This window comes from Mustela erminea, chromosome 16 (genome assembly GCF_009829155.1).
Source record: "Mustela erminea isolate mMusErm1 chromosome 16, mMusErm1.Pri, whole genome shotgun sequence".
NCBI classification, from domain to species: Eukaryota; Metazoa; Chordata; class Mammalia; order Carnivora; family Mustelidae; genus Mustela; species Mustela erminea.
The window spans coordinates 82572602-82592155 of record NC_045629.1 but is presented as its reverse complement, the minus strand read 5'-3'; the positions used below and the strand labels follow the sequence as shown (position 1 = coordinate 82592155).

Sequence of the window (19554 nt, the reverse complement as noted above, 5' to 3'; positions counted from 1 at the left end):
GTCTGTACTGACTATGCCATTCGAGCAAGGGACACAACCTGCTACGACACACGGGCCTGTTTTCTCCCGATCACTTCTTTGTCCTACAGGGAGTCACGCCAGCTAAGAATGCAGCCGCCGAATGACAAACAGGACGGCGGCACCGGCGGGAGTGGAGACAGAGGGAAGAGGCCTCCTGACAGGGACAGATTCTGAGTGCTGCCGCCTGCTGGGGGGCTGGGGGGCCAGCTTCGTTCCCGCAGTGACCCGATGTCCCCACCCCGGGCAGCCCCGGGCCGCAGCCGGCATGAGCCCCACCGGCGGCCCGGGGCCAGAGGGGCGAGGCCCTCAGCCGCGTCCACCCGGGGCTGCCCGCCGCGGCTCTCCGGTACCTGAAGACGTCCACGAGCAGCTGCAGTGCCGCGTGCTGCACCTGGCAGTTGAGGCTCCGCTGCCAGGCCCGCCGGCGTGCGCGCCCCTCGTTCAGGTCCGTGCTGGCGCCCAGGTGCGCGAGGTCCAGCTCGTGGTGCAGCCGCAGGCTCTGGACCCTGGGAAGGACGGCGGGACGCTGAGCACCGCAGGCTGGGACCGCGCTCACGGGTGGGGAGAACGTGCTCCCGGGAGCACCGACACTCCAGGTGCTGGGAAGGCGCGTCGGGAACTTCCGTGCCGGGACGGCAAACACCCGCCCCGGAGCGTCCGGTCCCTGCTCCACACGAACAGTTCACCCGTGCCGAGGCCACGGGGGCCTCCGCCGTGGCCGCTCCGGTTTCCACCTGAGCCAGATTCGTCCCTGCCCGGCTCTGCCCCACGACAGCGCACACCCCGCACCCCAGGAAGGACAAAGGGCTTCCAGCGCAGGCTGCCTCCTGGCCGGGGCTGCCCACCACCGTGCCCCGTCTGGGAGGACCAGATGGACCCAAGGGCCTGTGTGTCGCCGCTCGCAGCCACCTGCTCTCCAGATACCCGGCGCCGGCATCCGGCCACCCCGGGGTCCCCCACCTCCCCAGCACGATCAAGGCCACAGCTCTAGAGACCATCCGGCAAGCGTGCGGGTTACTGCAGAAGACACACGCCCAATGCACTTGCGTCTGCCCCGTGTTTCCTGAGTGCCCCCAAACGCCAGGTGCCATCTGGGCGTGGGCTGCGTGGGGACCACAGGCCAAGCAGCAGGGTGGGGCTTACATTCAAGGGGGAAGAAAAAGAAAAACAGAGGAGCACACCCCAAATAGGAGGTCATGGGGTGGGGGGAGGATCCGAGGCCAGGACAGCCGGAAAAAAGCCCGCTGGTGGCTGGAGGGGGCCTCTCGAGGACCCTAGTCCTGCAAGGTGAGATGCCAGACAGACGGGAACGCCCCGAGCAGGGAGGGAGCGGCCAGCCGCCAGCTGGAGGCCCCGCAGGAGCAGGAGTTGTGGGAGGGGTGGGTGGGGAGGCAGGCTGAGACCAGGTCCAAGTAGCCAGCAGGGCTAGGGCGGGCTGGGGAGCGCTCTAGGTTCACCCCTGCGTGTGACAAGAAGCTGTTCCTGGGGACGGTGTCCCAGCCCCACTGACCCCAGCTGACCCGTTCAGGTACCCCCCACTCAGAAGGAACACGAGCCGGCAGTGCACCCGGCAGCACAGGGGCGCGGCGGGGAGGGAATCGATACAGAATCGTGGTGCTGCCGGTGGCCGTGGCCTCCCCCTGCGTGCTGTGTGCAGGGACAACCCCTCCGCCGGAGGAGAAGGCTGGCCCTCCTACCTGGGCACTCTGCAACACTCCGCCCGGGAGAGCTGGGGCCCCTTTCCTGCACCGGGGAGGTCGGGGAGCAGGAAGGACACCGTGAACACAGATGCAGGTGAGGAAGAGGAAGACGGGGTCAGAGAGGGTGAGGAGGAGCAGGGCTCTCGGGGAAGGGCGCCGCTTCCTGTCCCGCTCCACCAAAGGCCCTGTGCGGACACCCCAGCACCCCAGGACCTCAGGGACAGTGACCACTATCGCCTGGAATGGCCTCGGAGCCTTCACGAGGCGCCACGACCGCACCCGGGGTAGCTCACGTGGCTGAGGCTGTAGGAGGCACGTCCCACCAGGTGGGGGCCCAGCCAACCACAGACACAAGCCACCGGGTCTGTCCTCGAATCGGACACCACCACACGGACGAGCAGAGGGCCCCCATCCCACGGGGGACGTGCCACCGAAGTGCACGCTTGGGAACCACCGGACACCAGGCCCGGCAGCGCCAAATCATCAGACTCCCAGAGCTGGGGGAGGCGGCTTCTGCTCACCAAAACGTGAACAGTGGCGAATGCCGGCTTCCCCGAGCTCACGCCGGAGACACTCCGCCCGACACCCTACTCGGCTGCCCTGCACACACCCAGGGGCAGCCGCACGCCCCACCCCCACCCGGGGACCGTCCCTGCAGACAGGAACGTCAGCTCCTTCCCCGCCCCAGAAGCAGCTCCAGCAAGAAAGTCCTGGAGCCCCACACGACACAGGCCAGAGCCTACCCTGGCCCTTCCAGGAAGCTGTGGCTGCCCGATGTGGGCCAAGGCGGTAAGAGCGCTGATGGGGGTTGACCTTAGTCAACCTGACCCTGAACCCAGACAGGACGACGTCTCGCTCACTCGGGGGAGGCGCCCACCTCTGCGCTGTATGGCGGGGGGGGGGGGGGGCAGCTCACAGATCCTGCCCCGTGGGGGCATCATGTGGGTCTGTATACACGTCTGTGGTGGGGGGGGCGAGGGAATGGAGGGAAGTGGGGGGGAGGGGAGGGAGGAGGGAGGGGGAGGGGGAGGGGAGGGGGAGTAGAAGAGGCAGGAGGGAGGGGGAGGAACCGCAAAGGTCACAGGCAGACCACGGGGGGGTGGGTCTCCGGGGTCGGGACCGTCACCTACTCAGTGGGGCCATAACCGGTAACTAGACACGTTCAGAACAAGGACTAATGACTCCCACCTTAAAACACTCACAAATAACTTCCAAACCCTAAAGACAGAAAGCGCGACTCCGGAACGTAAGACGGGCAAGAAGCGCAGAAGCGACCAGAGCCGCCGGGCGCACCCGACCCCCACCTTTACCTCTGAATGAACGTGTGCGCCGCCAGCAGGGGGATGTCGGGGACGTCGACCTCCCGGTCATCAGAACACGTGACGCTCCCGTTATCCATATTTATCAGAATTAGGCCATCAGCTTCCTGCAAGTTTGAGAAGATCGATTAAGATTCTGCATTTGCACACACCTTTGAAAACACAAAAACACACTCTGCGTTCCCTACGGCAGCGTCACCGCTGATGAAATCAGCGCCTTCTCCTGTCCCACCAAGGAACACGGGCTTGCCCTGAGTCACGTCCACAAGCTAGACTGGATGGAACCCGCCCCAGTCCGAGTCAGGATTCCAGACGGGTCTCTGGCTTTCCCCAGCCCGGGTACAAACACTGCCGGCCACTTCAGGGAGCCTGGAGAGAACATTCCAGGGCTGGGGGTAGGCCGGGCCCCGGGCTCAAGGAGCACACACTTAGGATTCCTGTGCTGTGTACCAGGTTCCTGGTCAAGCCTGATGTGTGACGAGATACACAGACACTGAATCCCGCTCTGGGAGTCGGGTGCCCAGCAGCCCCCGGGCACTCTGACGGCCCCACTCTGAATGTGTGTCCAGGCGGCATGGGAACCGAGCACACGTCGTCTTCCGGCCCAAACACATGGCTGACAGGGCGAGGGGGGCTGTGCGGCCCCTCGTGAACATTCTTGTGCACGGGTGCCACACAACGGCGTCCGAGTCCCCGGACCCACCGAGGAAAACGTCCAAACCCAACACGCTCTCCAGCCTGCTGCCTGTCCTGAATCTTCCAGAACACGTAAATCCTCAGTAGGCTTCCTTCCTGACTGCGGGTGGGAGCTGCCGGCTAGACCTGCCCATGAAGGTTCCCGGGGGAACGGCCTGAAACAAGGTGGTTTTTTCTTAAGGTCTAAAAAAAGGCACACATTTTCAACTTGAGAGCACAGCCTTATTTCTTCCTCATTTGCGGGCAGACTGGGAGACGTTTTCCATTCCTTCCATGAAGGTCTGAATGGCCTTTCCACAAAGTCCGTTGTTACTTGGTGAGTCACTGGCTTTGGCAAGAACGCCGCGAGAAGCCGGCTCCTCCCCAGGAGCGGCCCGTCCCCACAGGGCCCCGAGCACCTGCCCGGGATTCGCTCCGAAACGCTCCAGGCTGCACGTGACAGCACGGCGGCAGCGGGTGAGCGCTGAGGCCGGGAAGCAGGGCACGTGCACGTGCTCCGGTGTTCGTCGCCGGGGAAACGCACACCACATCCACAGTGAGACGCCACGTCCCCCTCGCCCGGACGGACAGGAGGACAGAAACGCACAGCGCGGGGGGCGGGGGTGGAGAATGTGACTGCAGGGTGAGCGTCTGCCGCCCACGGCAAGGGACCGCACAGGTCCGCACGGGAGCTCACAGGCACAGGACGGCTCACGGCTGCACCGGTCACGACAGTCTAAAGTCGAAACAATTCTAACATCCGTGGACAGATGACGGACAAAGAAACCGTGGCACGTTCCCACGACGGGATCTGATTCAGCAGCAAGAACCACGGCTATGTGGACGGACGGCGCGGAACCTAGAAAACGCTGTGCTGAGCGAAGGCGGCCTCTCGAGGCCAGCTACGGCCCTAAAACCACACGTGCGGAACGGGCAAATCCACGGAGACATGTGTAGGTGGGGGCGGCCGGAGGACCACGTGGGGTGATGTGAAGGCATACGGGTCTTCTCGATGGGGCCAAAAACATCTAAAATCTGTCGGCACAACTCTGCCAAGCTGCTAAGAGCCACTGACTTGCACATTTTCCTCGGGCAAACTTCGTGGTATTTTATGTGAATAAAGGTGCTTTCGAAAGCCAAACCCGCTCTGCCTGACATCACAGTATCACAAATCCACAGGAGCTCACCATCTAAATATACGTTATTAGGCATTTACTGTATGCCAAGTGCTACTGGCTCCTTTGACCTCAGCCATGACAGCGAGGCCGGCACAGTTACTGCTGTTACGGGAGTTTTGATCCCTCCGAGCCTGGGTTCTTGGTTGCACACTTAGAGGAATGAAGAGGGAGACCAGAAGAAGAGTGGTGGGCAGCAGGGCCAGGTTTATCGAGTGATGGTGCGAAGCTCCCGGAGAGGCGCGCCTGGGTGGCTCAGAGGGTTAAAGCCTCTGCCTTCGGCTCAGGTCATGGTCTCGGGGTCCTGGGATCGAGCCCTGCATCGGGCTCTCTGCTCCACAGGGAGCCTGCTTCCTCCTCTCTCTCTGCCTGCCTCTCTGCCTATTTGTGATCTCTGCCTGTCAAATAAAAAAAAAAAAAAGCTCTCTGAGAGCGAGAGGACCCAAGAGGGCTGCCGTTCTGGTGTTCAGAGTTTAGACTTTTTATAAGCTCTTTTGAGAAACCATCTTGAAGGGCACCTGGGTGGCTCAGTAGGTTAAAGCCTCTGACTTGAGCTCAGGCCCTGATCCCAGGGTCCTGGGATCGAGCCCCGCATCGGGCTCTCTGCTCAGCGGGGAGCCTGCCTCTTCCTGTCTCTCTGCCTGCCTCTGCCTGCTTGTGATCTCTGTCCAAAAAGAAAAAAAACCTTTAAAAAAAAAAAAAAAAAGAAACCATCTTGAGCCCCCTGAGCATGGGCACCAGCGAGGGCTCTGACCACGCACGCATCTACCAGCGGGTTACTGTTCACCTGCTGCTGTCTCATGGGCTGACATCCAGAGACGGTCTCACTTGTGACGGTGACCCGTGTTTCAGGGTTAACGGTGTTGTTTCAGGATGTTTCAAAAACATCACTCCCGCAGAAGCGGCTAGACAGGACGCCGCTGTGGTCTCGTCTAAGGTGTCAAGCCCGGTGCCACTGCAGATTGGTCTCACCTGCCCGGCTTTTCTGCTTTCTTGTCAGGGACCCCAGCCCTGACGACCTGAGTGTCCAGATGACCTCTGCGAGATAAGAGGGCCGAACACGCTGGTGCGGGTCAGCCACAGCAAGTGAAAGGTCCCTGCGTGCGGCGAGGCCCACACCCACCGGCACTGTAAGCGATGCGTGGCGTGGACAGGACCTTCCAGCAGGAGGGTCCCCAGCAGAACGGAACCACAGAAGCTCAGCCAAACAGAGAAACACGAGACGGGGCGCGGGGACGCCGGCCGTGTCCGCGGGTGTGGAGTGGTCCCCGCACGGAGCCCAGTCCAGGAGGACGAGTCATTCAGAGTCAAGGAAGCTGAGGCTCAGCAAGGTCTGGCACCTCACTCGAGGCCACAAAAGGAGAAAGCGGCCACGGCCAGGCCGGAGAGCAGGCCCCATCGGCGCAGATGCCCGCGCTCTGCTCGCTGGAGCTGCAGGAAGCCATGGAACCCTGGGAATTTAAGCGGGTAGGCAGGCAACACAGGGTCCCAGCGCCCAGGACCCTACAGCCTTGGACACGCCCAGAGGCACAGGCGGATGGTGCAGCTAGCACCCTGTGTGTATTTGTGGCACCAGGGGCACGAGCCCCAGGGACAGGAGGGACCACCATCTCCCCGTGGCTGGAGCACGCGGCCCTCCTGGCGGGACCCTTTTGAAGCCACTTCTCCCGGTCCCCGCAGGGGTCATAAGGATCTGACATTCACCAGTGAACGGTCGAGGTCTAACCTTGCTGACTTCGTCAAAGTGGTCGAGGTGGCAGCCCATGAGGAAGGACGTCGGCGCCATGACGAAGTCCAGCATCTGGCGCGACAGGATGGGCACGAACGTGTGCTGCCACTGCAACGGGTGCAGGTAGGCCAGGAAGCACTCGGCCACCAGCGGCAGCAGAGCCCAGCTGGAGGAGAAGAACACGGTCCGCCGCTCCGTGAGGAGGCACGTCAGGATCTGCGGAAACCGACAGCACCGTGTACACGCCTGCGACCGTGCTCCAAGCACTGACCACGTGTGTGAAGCCAGTTCTCACCCGGCTTCCCAGCTCCATGTGCCAAAACGAAAGCCCCTTGAACCCCCCAAAAAGCACTACTTGTCAATGGCGTGCACTGTCCTGAACGTCCGCTTGAAGCCAAAAAGCAGCTATCCCCAGTGCATGGTGGAACATTCCAGAACATTCTGGAATATTCTGGAATACACATGGCCTGGAATCACCCTCCAGCCAACCAACACACTGTCCCAGGTCCGGAGGGGCACATACCTGCAGCACCTTCTCGGGCCTGAAACACAGCAACGGCAAGTGGAGGTCCAAGTCGATGACCGGGCTCTCGGGGTCCGCACGGGAGGGAAACACGATCTGCAGTGGCTTCATGTTAAATATCTGTGATGACCAAGTTCCGTAATTAGTTTAGAGCCGCTCCTAGTAGAGACTGAAAGACACCGAGACTCTCCGTTTAGGCGCCAATGGCGTCTGAGTTAGGGTATGTGTTCGAAGACTCATGCTGTCACCGTGTATGTCCCAGAACCAAACAGTCTAGACACGCACAACTGCAGAGAAAGGCTACCACGCAGATCCAGTACCGAAGATCTTCTTCAGCCAGTCTTGCCTACACTCCTAACTCATGAGCAAACTGCCCATCGGTGAAGAGTGACTGACGCCGGACGTGTGTTCCGGTCAGCACAGGCTCAAACTCAAGCACGGTCAGGTTCATCTTAGCCAGAACGCTCCCGGCACATTACGAATTCTCTTAATATTTTCAACATAACTGTCAAAGCCTTAAAGACATGCCTTCAAGAAATCGCAGAAAAGACTTTACTTTTCCAAGTGATAGTATTTCAAAATAACACTTCAATTCGAATTTGATATCTGCAAAATGCCCTCCCTGTGTTAGAGGACACAGTGGGTGGAGGAGGACGTTAGGCCCCTCCACCACGGGGCCTTCCAGCTTGATGGCAAGTTCACTCCTGACCATGGGTGTCAGCCTCGTGGAGGGTCCCCAGCAGCACCCCCGGAGCTGGGGACGAGCAGAACGGAGTGTGAGCAGTGCCGGGCTGAAAGCACAGGGAGGAGATTAGAATCTGAGGACAGAGAAGGTCGCGCCAGGGCAAGTATGAAAGGAGGACACACGAGAGACACGGAGAGACGCGGAGCCCTCGCTAGAGAAGGTTCCAGAACGAATGTTCACCATCCACACCTCCTCCCGCTTGTGTCACCCTGCTCTGTGTGACTGCTTGTACAGAGAGGACGAGAAAGGACCACTTTCTGCAAGTGCCCCCTGACGGCAGCGTCTTGTCACCCACCGGTTGTGGAAGCAGGACGCGTCAGAAACAAGGCGGGTGCGCCCGTGTGGACAGTAACAAAACAAGCAGGAGCAGAGTTACCGCTCCCAGGGGCGAGGAACTAGGAAAAATGGTGAAGCGTATGTGGAAAACTCCCCTCGATATTTAAAAAAAAACCAAACATGTCGACCGGCTTCCCAACCACAGATAAAAACTAAATACAAATGCCAATCATTCTTACCAGGGATGCTGTCGGGGCCCCCCCGGACGCCAGCGACCTCGCCACACGTGAGACCCACACCCTCTGAGCTGGGCTCTGGGGCCCCCCACCTCACAGGTGAAGAAACTGAGGCAGAGACACTTCAGAGAAACTTTCCATGCTTTGCTTGACTGCAGCCCCAGACAAACATGGGCCCCCACCGAGAGCAACACAGGAAGTGAGTCAGGTACAGCGAGAAGGGAAAGGCACGTTTCGCGTGCACACCCAGGAACTCGGCCCGAGCTCTGAAAGCCCATGAGGTCAGAGCACTGGTGGGCAGAGAAGCAGCAGAGCGAGCCAGAGCCGTGGGGTGTCCTTCCTGCCCTCGGGCCAGGGGTCCAGGCACCAGGCCGGGCTGAGGCTGGGCGCCGCCTCTTCCGACCCAGACCGGAGATGACCCCACACTTGACTCACAGGAACTGCAGCTCCTGACCACCAGCTACACAGCCTTGCCACCCACGTTTGTTTGCAGTGGGTTCTGGAAATTCCTGAACCGGCTCCTGGATTAGAGGAGAACCTTGGCCTCGCGTGTCTCGGAAACAAGGAACAGCCACGGTGATTCAACACCCCTGAAGATGGGTCAGGGCCCCGTCTCAGCCTCAGAGCTGGTGAGGTTGCAAAGGGAGGGTCACAGCAGCAGGCCTGAGCCGGGCTCAGCTCATTTGGACAGACGCGCCAGAAGCGAGAGGCAGGCCCCACTCTGAGAACACGACAGGCTAACACCAAAACACGACCCATCCGTTCCTTCTTCCGCTCCACAACTGCGGGAGCAGTAAGGGCAGGGCGGGTGTGGTAACAGTGCCACACATGCAGCTCGGAGGCCAACAGAGAAGAGGGACATGAAGCAAAACATGTGCATGAGCCCCAGCTGCAGAGGGGGCTGGGCTCCGCGGGAAGGGGGCAAGGCACGGAGATGGGGTGGGCGGTCACAGAGGCTGTCGCGAAGAACCTGACTTCCAGGAACAGCATGTGCAAGGGCCCTGGGGCAGCAGCCATGAGGGACGGAGGGACACCCAGTGTGGCTGGACAACAGTGAGCAAGAGGGTGAGGACACAGACAGAGGAGGACGTGATGACACAGGGGCCAGAGAGGTAGGACTGGCTGTAGGTACACAGCAAAAAGCCATTTGGGGTTTTAAGCATAAAAGGAGAGCCCAACGGAGAGATGTTAACAGTCTCTGCAGCCACTGTGCAAAGCATGAACTGAACGAAGGGTGAAGAATGGACGTGGACAGACCTGCGGCTCCTCAGGTCACACAGATGGGAGAAGCCCGTAGCCCTGCATGGGGGTGGGGGCAACTACAGGCAAACGCCAGGGGCTGGCCCGTCAGGGCTGAGTGATGGAGGGACGCAGGGGTGAAGAGAAGAGGCATCCAGAATGACTCCCAGGAAGCTTTCTCACGAGGGCAGCGGAAGTCAGAGAACCACATATGACTCAATGCAAGATTCCAAGGGACACAGATTGGTGCGGGTTCGAGCCTTACTCATGCTCGAAGGCAGAACCCAATACCGACGGCCAACCCTCAGACTGTCCTGTACTTGGTTTTGTTCCCTGCTTAGCTGGTCCTCAGGGAATACTTGTTGAGTGAACGGAGCAAGAAGGAAACTCCGACGACTTTGCCGAATCATGAAACATACCATTATCCACATAATAAAGATGAGGGCCTTGGACAAAACAAGTACCCCAAATGTCCCTACACAGGATTCTGGGAGCAGAACCCAGGTGTGCAGGCAACCTGCTTTGTCTCTGGGCCTGGAATGCATCAGGCAGGATTCCCCCCGACCCCACACACTGTAGGGTGATATTAAAAATATACAATTTAAGTTCATAATCCCATGTCTCCTGCGAAATAAAACAAACCTTTCCAACTGTGAATAACCACACGGAGGGGACGGAGGTCCTCGTCTCATCCCCCAGAAGGGACGGAGTGAAACAGGATCGACTTTTACAATCTGCGTCGAGACCCTAATTGGGCGGGCGCCTCTCGGCGAACGAGGAAGCACTGGGTGGTTGCGTCAGTCTGGAAACTGCTGAACCAGACAGGTGTCACCACAGCTCGGCTGTCTGGCCCATTACTCAGCCAAGGGGGAACGTGGGCTGCCTTTGCCCACAGCTCTCCTTAGCCCAGAACCCTCACGTAGAGCCAACGTTTCAGGACGAGCATGCCAGGGAAACCCAGATCCCCGGGAAGCTTGGCCAGTCATTCAACAACTCAGTGGCACTGGGAAAAACCAATAAATAAGCCAGGTACTTTTCGTGAATCACCATGGACAGGAGAAAACATGAGTCAACGTAATACCCAAGATGCCAGACAAATAAACCAAAGGGAAATTTGTAATTTAAGTAAATTCTGTATGTTTTCTGCAAGGAATGCACCGGTGTGTTAAGCACTAAGGGGGCCACCACCAGCTCCACACCATGTATCACGGGTCGCCGGGCAAACTCATCTTTAGAAACTGTGCAATCAGAGGATTCTGTAAGGAACCCGAGAAGCCTAATTTAAACACACCAGAACGTAAGAAATAGTTTAAAACATTAAAACCACCATCATCATATGACTTGAGCTATTCGCAAAGAAAAGACAAAATTCCAGATTTAATTACCAAATGAAGGGGTCCAGGTGGCGGGCTAGGTATTAAAGACAGTTTTGCAGCAAAATCTTTTATGTGATTGTCAACTTCGAAATCTTTACAGAGCTTCAGATGAGTCAATAAACTAAAAGAAAAAAAAAATCAAATCACAAAATAAGTATGAGCCTCCAATGGTCATCGTAGCATTTCTACTCTGTGCTCATGTGTCTGCCGGCAGCTCTGGGGCCGTCCGGCAACGGGAGACAACCCTGGACGTGAGACGGCAGGGCACAGTCGCCCAGGGTCAGGGAGGGGGGCCTGCCTGCAGAGGGGGTACAGGGCGAGTGGGGTTTTGGGGGGTGGGGTCCGGCCACGTTCTGCTTCTTGCTGTGGGTGCTGGTTACGCAGCAGGAATTCGTGCAATCTTCTGCCTGGGTCCTACTTCAGCAGCAAGTCAACATCTCAAAAGCAAGTGCTTGACCACGTTTGTTTCCCAAATGCATTCTGACTTTTGAAGTATGGTTGGCCCTTGACCAATGAGAGGGGTTAAAGGCACCCATCCCCCCCATCAAAAAGCTGAACTACTAATTGCTCACTGCCGACCAGAAGCCTGACCCATGACCCAGTGGATGAACAGGCAGTCGTGTCTTATATGCATTATATGCTGTGTTCTTACAGTAAAGTCAGCTGCAGAAAAAAAAACGATTTTAAGAAAATTTTAAGGAAGAGAAAATACATTTACAGGACTGTACTATATTTGTCAAAAAATACGGGTGTATGCGGATGCACACGGTTCAAATCGTGTTGTTCAAGGCAGAGTGGTCACTGACCGAACCGCATAGTGGACCAGCAGGTGCCTGGGGGCAGAGGGGCTGGGAAGCGACCACAGGGCCTGAGGGGACTTTGGCGCGGGGTGGAAATGTTTTCTGTGTTAACGGCAGTAGTGGTGACACGGTGTCTACACTTGGAAAATTTCAGCCAACCGTGCCGGACACCCTGCCTCGGTGCCCTGGGCCGGACCCCAGCCTCGCCCCCCACGCATGCCCGCAAGCCGAGTGCTAATGCTCTTCCTTTAAGTAACAAATCATAGCTCTTCCTGGAGTCAGTGTCAGAATTTAGAGATAATTCAATAGTCCTTCTGTATGTTATTTATGGTAAAAGAATAGTATTGAGTTAAAAAAAAAAAACCCAAGAGAACAAAGACTTTCCATAACCTAGTTCTCCACACACAGCTAAGCATCCTCTCCCGATTTCTGTCCACAGAGGCACCGTTTACATGTCCACATGCTGCCATGATAGCAGAAAAACAGATTTTAAAAATCTATAAATCTACATTTATAAACTGCTTTTTGGATTTCTGTCATTTGTTTTTTCTATTTTCTAGTTCCCGTCCCGTAGCAACGACCACGGACAGAGAAAACTCGAGAAGCAGGGAAACCGAACACGTTTTTCAAGTTAAACACTCATGTGCCTCAACGTCCAGCAGGACGGCATCTGCTGCCAGCGGTATGGGAACGACCCCGAGGAGGAACAGGTGCTGTCGTCCTCAGAGGCGGGCGCTGTGCGGCCCGAACCTGTTCCGTTCGAGGAAGGTGGGATCACCCGCCAGCCTCCCAGAAGGGGAAACTGCAGATGGGCAGACGTGCGCTCTACCCTCCGGTGCTGAAGATGAAGGGTTAACTAAAGAAACGGGGACCCTGCCCTACCTTCTCATCCCATCACTGCCCACGCCATGCCCACGCGCACGCGCTCCACTCAGGCCGCCCCGGCGGGAGACCGAGCGCGCGCTCTGTTCTACGAGGCGTTTCGTGTCGGGCAGTAAGACGTAGGCTGGACCCACGCCCTGCGCAGAGACAAGCCGCGCTTCGAAAGCTGAACCGTGAAGGCACTGGCCCTTGAGTTGCGAGGATCCTGAGCTCGGCCGGGAAGGATTCCTGCTCGTCCCTCTGACCGCAGGCCGAGAACCAAAATGACTCTTTTTCTGGAAGTCTGTGACTTGCCAGGGGTGACGGTGGGTATTATGACATGGAGGCGAGCCTCCGCGGACCACCCCAGTCTTTCACGAAACCATTGCGATTTCCAAGACTAGAACTTGGAGAGAATGAAAACCAGGCGGCCAGGGCGCGTGTGGCCAGGGGCTGGACCGTGTCTGCACGCCACCGTCGTCCCCCGACCACAGGCAGCGAGCACGATGCTCTCTGGAGTCGTCACAAGTTCTCTAGGTCCTCAGGCCTCCTACTGGGTGTCGGCATGAATGTAAAGATGTCACCAAGGGAGGTGATTCGTCAGCTGCCCGCGAACTGCCAGGCCTGACGGGGGCAGCCTCCTGACTGTCTCAGCCAGAAGAGCCATTTCTCATGCACGTCTTTTTGAAAAACCAAACATCAAATCGTCTGCACTAATTTTACTCCCCCCAGCTTGGCTTCGCCCTCCCTTGTCTGGCCGAGCGCCCACATGCTACCACCTCCGGAAGCCTCTGGGCCTTCCCGGGAGCTCCCGGAGCCAGACCAGAGCCCGCCCGCCACCCGCCAGCACCGGGGCGGCCTCGCGGACACACGGGCCACGCAGCTCACCAGGACAGGCAGTCCTTGAGGGCATTGTAATAGGGCAGCTTGGAGACCACGCACACGGCGAAGGGGACAAAGCAGCCAGCCACGCCCGCCGTCGGCCAGGACGGCTCCCAGTGCGCCTTGCCATTGTAGAAACACGATGCGTCCTGCAGAGAAAGCCACAGGCCCGTGTCACCTCCTGGCCCAGCCGCTCCCGGCTTCTACCATCAGCAGCGTGGGCCCCTGCAGACTGGGGCGAGAGGGCAAGGGCCTGGACAGCACGAGCTCCCCCACCGCCCGGCCCGCACTCCCTCTGGAGTCCCAGTCCGTGTGGATGGTGCCCTCGTCATGCCACTGGGGGCCCCAGTCACAGCAGACGGGCCCCGGTGTCTCTGGGAGCCCCAGTCCACACAGGACACCCCCCTCCCCGCTCCCGGTGCCTGCTGTCCGCGGTTCATGACGTGCTGAGGTGGCAGAGGTGGTGAGACCCGCCCCGCCCGGGGGGAAGGGACCCACAGCGAGAACAGAACCGGCTGCGGGCTCTGCTCACGAAGGAAAAAAGCTGCAGCGCCGAGCGTTTGTGTGTGTGCTGGGGCGGGGGAGGGTCTCAGCTGGAGAACGCACCCGGCGCCGGGATTCCAGAGGCACAGACCACCACGGAGCTTACGAGTGGCATGTCACGGGGGGGCCACAATCCGGCCCCCACGGTGGGTGGTTTGGGGTGTCGGGAGGGATGGCGGTGGCACCACAGCTTCACCTGTGGCTGGTGCCAACGCAAGGGTCTTGCGAGACAGGTGCCGGCAGACCCGGCAGCAGCGGGCGCGTTGTTCGTCTGCCCACCGACATCGAACCGACGCCCACTGCCCACAGGTCAGTGTGCTGGGGGCCCCAGGCAAGTCACCCCCCTCCCCGTGCGACTGCTCGCGTCCTCATCTGGAGAGCGGGCTCGGTGCACTGTGCTGCGGATTAAATGAGAGCAGGAGGGTCGTGCCTGGAGCGGGCGGCCGGCACAGGAGGACCACAGCACCGTCTGCACTCCGGGAGGGGCCGTGCGCGCAAGGCGGGACGTGGGTGGTCCCTGGACACACGGGGAGGGAGGGGAGGCTGGCACGTAGGGCCCGGGGAACACCCCGAAACCATGCAGGCTCTGAGAGGACAGGCGAGCGGCCGTGCACACCCCAAAAGCCAGGTGTAGGGGGAGTCACAGGCAAAGCTGAGGGCTGTGACCTTTTTTAAATTCATGTAATGATAATAAAAATAACATGTACTTCTCATAGCAATGGCTTCACAGACCAGCACCTTCCTGAACGACCCAGCCTCCCGTCCTGTGTCCGCTGGAAGCACTACCAGGGAGGGGCAAGAACTCGGGCCCTCTCGTCTCCCCCCCAACCTGACCCGGGCAGGCAGGCAGGCCTGCTGTCCATGTCATGGCTGCAGCCACCCACACACACGGCCTTGAGGGGTGGCCTCCCCGTGCTGACCGCCACCCGCCCAGGGGACGCCTGGTCCAGACACTGAGGTTGTGCACTCGGACCCCAGCAGGATGGGGGGCTCCCCCATGTTTCTGACGCAGGCCAGGTGCGTCCGTGCCACTCCACGGGCAGGAAGGGACAGAGCCCATCGAGTTGTGCCCTGTGCCCCTGACACTTAAGGATAACTCTCCCACCGCAGCTGCCCCCGCCTCCGAAGGCAGAGCAGGGAGGAAAATCCGGGCCGCCACCTCCCCCTCAGTGTGGGTTCCTAGACTTCCCGGATGAAGCAGTGGGGCCCCTTGTGCTCCCGAAAACCCTCCGACATAGGCAGCGGGTCATGCCACCTCTTCAGGTGCATGGCGGCCCCCACAAGCTCCCGAGAGGCCGGCCAGGTCACACACGTGGCCCTGCCGGGCAGGGGAGGCCCGAAGCCATCACCCTGAGCAAAGGAACCCAAGTGGCCCTCGGCGGTTGCGTGGGAAACCAGCCACGGCTCACACACACCGGCAGTAGGACTCAGCCATGAGGACAGAGGCGCTGCTGCCCCAGCGTGGACAAACTCTGAATGCGTCCACTGAGCGGGAGCTGGACACAGAGGCCACGTGCAGCCCGAGTCCACCAACACAGGCGTCCGGAGGAGGCAAACCCGTGGAGGCAGGAGGGGGGCCGAGGGAGGGACTTCCAGGGAGACAAACATCTTTTGGGATGAGACGCGGGAGGGGTTCCCAGCAGCAGGAGCGCACTTAGCACCACGGACCCACACCCACTACAGTGGTCACGGGGGTGGTGGCTTGGGGTGTGTATTTTGGCAAAAATAAAAACCACCCCGGCCTGACTTCCGAGGGAATTCGTGTCAGTCACATACACGCAGGGGCCGATAGTACTGGACCACCGCGCCATACGTTCTGTTCCCACAGACGTCGGTCAGCACCAGGAAGTGGACACAGTCCTCCTTCGGCTCCGAGGCCACGTACATGCCCCCTGTGGATGAGGAAAGGAGAGGAAATCTCGTCACGACCCTGCAGCAACCACCTCTGAGCCCGGGCTGCCCACTTTGCGGCCTACAGAGCCTAGCCTCGCCCTGCCAGCTGTGGCACCTGGGGGGGTCGGGCAGGTTGGGCCACTGGCCAGCCGCCACCCCCTGTCCCTCCGCAGGGCCCATTTCTTGGCCACTCTCTGTGCTCTGCAAGATCTAGAGAAGGAGCACGAGGATAACCTCAGACAAACCCCTTGGGTTGGGCCTGGGGGAGGCGAACGTGTCTGAGCACAGCGGGCACGGGGCTGCCTCGCTCTTCCGGGGTTGTAAGCCCTGAGACCAGGAGACAGCACCGCTCCGGACGGAACCTTCCAGACAGGAAATGACGGAGCGCAAGTCCCTACTCAGTTTTCTACATCAGCCACTCAGCGTTTCTCACGGACCAGGGGGAAACAGGAGGGCCGCCTGCTGCCGGGAGCAGACCAGGTGGGGACAGCACGAGAGCCCGGGCTGTGGGTCCCAGGGGCGCAGAAAACAGGGGCCAGGGAGACTGGACCAAAGCACGCCCTGGGGGGAGACGCTGCAGGCTCACGCGTCCTGGTCCACCTGCCGACCTCTGGAAGACAGACCTGCCAATCTAAGGGGAAAAATCCCTGGAAAACACATCTCCCGACTGCACTGGCCAACCGCACAGCCCCTCGCCGGGGACTGTTCTCCAACATGCGGGGGCTACACTACGTGGACTACGTATCCTTCAGCTCCCAGACCCCCTCGATGGAGACAACTGAGCCCTGCAGTTTGACCTCAAGGCTGCCAGGGGTCACCAGCCCCATCTCTTGCCCTTTCTTGACTTAGTTTCCAGATGGCACCGTGGGTGTGGCAGAAGGCGGGGCGGGGGATACCTGGGAAGCAGAGCTGAGGCAGGGCGAGCAGGTCCACGCCATCGGGGACACTAACGTCTTCAGGAGGGAGGCCCTTCCAGGGCTCTGCTTTGGGCTTGTCCCTCTTCTTCCTGAAGGAGCGCCTTCTGGTCTTGCTCAGAGTCGCAGAAGAGACGCCGGCCGTCTGACTTTCCTCCTTAGTGACGAAAGGAGGCACAAACACGGACAGGACCTCTGGATCGAGAGGAGAGGGGCTGCCGACCCCCTGCTTGAAGGACACCTGAAGCGGGGACAAATTCGAGTAAGCCACCAGGAGCAGGTTTCACCGCCAGCGGCCCAGGACAGGGAGGAGCACGGAAGCTGCTTTCAGGAACCCGTGGGGTCGCGCGCTCAGGCGAGTCACCCCACGGCGCAGCATCTGGCTCTGTGGCTGCCCCTGGGCACACGGCCTGACAGTTCCAAGCCTGGCGGACAGGCGGACCCGAGCTCTGCTAGCAGCACCGCAGCGAACGCTGCATCCCCGCGCTTCCTGCTCCGGGGGCAGGGTTGCCGGTCAAGGCCTCAACCCCGACGCCCCACACTGGAGGCCCCACATGCCCTGAGGCTGGCGAGCAGGGGCCCCACATGCTGTCCGGCCGCTGCAGATGGGGTGCCGACGCCCTGCCCCACACCAGCGGTCCTGTCGCCACTGACCTGGGGACACAGACTGAGGAGTGAGCAGAAGGACCGGCGGCCTCAGAGAGAAGAGACACACCCTTCCTCCCGCAACCAAATGGTCGCCCTGGGTCTACATGATGGGGTCATTCGGACAGAACGTTTGTCAACTTTAACTTGGTACCCGATTTTTACAAAATGTTTCATGTTTTCGCTCTTTCCCCCAGACGATATAAAGAGCACGGGCTCCGCCCCGATCTCTGTTCTGTCTGGCTACGAATCCTAAGAGAGCCGAGTCTGCAGAGACGGCGGCCAGGCTGCGCCCCGAGCCCCCAGACGAGGTCGACAGGCCGAGACGACGAAGTGGGCAGGTCAGCCCCGTGCTAGCGGAGGAAGAGAGAGGTCGAGGGCAGGAGTCGCTGGGCGGTTAGCCTGGGAGGGGGGCGCCGGGGGGGGCGGGCAGTGCGCCACAGAAGATCTCTGAGGGACTCGGGCATCAGGAAGGACGTCACTGTCGCTGGGAGAAACGGAACTGTCCGCGGCAGGAAAGGGCCAGCCAGCAACCCGGTCTGAGTAAGAGTCGTGGAACCAGAGGGGACTCTCCCCCTGCAGGACCCACACCACGCCGCTGGTAAACACACATCAGAAAGCTTGTTTTTATGCTGTGTAATTTAAACTCAGGCAATGATTTCTTTATGTTGAGGAAAATGGTTAATACCAGTGGGAACAAAGACCAAACAGGGGAAATCCATATTATTGGCTAATTTTTAAATCTTTGCGCATCAGGCATGAAAGGAAACCACGGCTTGAGTTATATAAAACCTTTTGAAAAACTTCCTATCAAAATCCAGCACTCGGACCTATTTATCTACGAAAGTATGCGCGTCCACTCCTTCCTCCCATCAAACACCACATCCGGGAGGACAGGGCACAGGTGGCCACGCTGCGCAGCCCCTTTCCTGCAACCTCCCCTCTGCCCTGAGGGCGCAGGCTCCTTCCCAGCCGTGACCCCCACCCCGCCCCCCAGGGCTGACTCCTTTCCTGGCAATCCCAGACCACACCCAACTGCCTCCTGACAGGACATACGCAGTGGGTCCCTGAAATTATAGCTTCAAAAATAAATCTGCTGATTTCCCTAAACCCCGAGCCTGCACTCTTGCACTCCGCTGTGACAGAGGCAGTGACCCTCGGGTCTGCGGAGCCGCCCCAGCTCCTGCTCTCACGCCAGCTGTAAACCCACACTGCAGGGCCGCTGGCCTGAAAGGTCTCCAAGAGCAGCCCCAGGGCCACCCGATCTGCCCATTTCCAAACCTTGCAGCCACCTCACCCGTGGTTCAGAGAGGGTGCAGATTCCCCCCAAACTCATCCTTCAAGGTTTCTGCCAGGAGGATGACATGGCCTCCTCCCACCGGGCCCAGGGCACCCCACCGGCACCTCTGGCCTCTCTCACAAACAGGGGGCACCTGGGGGGTTCAGTCGGTGAAGTGCCTGCCTCCGGCTCAGGTCTTGATCTCAGGGTCCTGGGATGGAGCCCCACGGGGGGCTCCCTGCTCAGCGGGGAGTCTGCTCCTCCCTCGCCCTCTGCCCCTCCCCCAAGCCGCTTGCACATGAGCTCTCTCCCCCAAATAAATAAAAATCTTAAAAAAAAAAAAAAGAAGACACATGTGACCTCATCACATGTCCCAGCGGGCAGTGGCTCCCGCCACCCAGGCCTGCGCTCCACCTGCAGCCCCTCCGACGGGCCCAAACCGCCTCCCGGACCCTCCCGTCTCTCCACCTGTATGAAAACGGGGTCTGTTCCCGGACGTTCTGGTCACCACTCCGTCTTCCATGTACGCATCACACGTGTGCCCGTGTCACAGAGCAGGACGACAGCCTGGACCACACGCCTGAGCCGTGGGCCAGCCTGCTTCGGTGCCAGGGCGCCCCCAAAGCCGTGCGCCACTGAACCTCGTGCTCCAGACTCAAGCGCCGACGTTCCAAGGCTTCTCCCTGCTCTCCGGCTGCCTGACACGCACCCGCGCGCCCTGCT

At 59.8% G+C, this 19554-nt stretch overlaps 1 protein-coding gene and 1 long non-coding RNA gene across 4 annotated transcripts in view; one reads left to right on the top strand and one right to left on the bottom strand.

The window, feature by feature from the left end:
• Nucleotides 1-19554, bottom strand: part of DENND3 (DENN domain containing 3) — a 53378-nt gene that overhangs the window by 30100 nt on the left and 3724 nt on the right. Inside the window, exons 2-10 of one of the 3 annotated variants that reach the window (XM_032315907.1) lie at nt 16890-17148; nt 15877-15992; nt 13564-13706; nt 11024-11135; nt 7143-7262; nt 6617-6835; nt 3032-3147; nt 1719-1764; nt 372-527 (exon numbers count right to left, since the gene is read on the bottom strand). In XM_032315907.1, coding sequence (XP_032171798.1) covers nt 372-527; nt 1719-1764; nt 3032-3147; nt 6617-6835; nt 7143-7262; nt 11024-11135; nt 13564-13706; nt 15877-15992; nt 16890-17148 — 1287 coding nt within the window. Of the gene's footprint in view, nt 1-371; nt 528-1718; nt 1765-3031; nt 3148-6616; nt 6836-7142; nt 7263-11023; nt 11136-13563; nt 13707-15876; nt 15993-16889; nt 17149-19554 lie in introns of those variants that run through there. The other 2 variants (XM_032315908.1, XM_032315909.1) reach the window with 2 other exon arrangements.
• On the top strand, nt 491-14815 carry LOC116574913. The gene is made up of 2 exons (XR_004279543.1): nt 491-2510; nt 12375-14815. It is a non-coding gene; the product is annotated as an uncharacterized LOC116574913 (long non-coding RNA).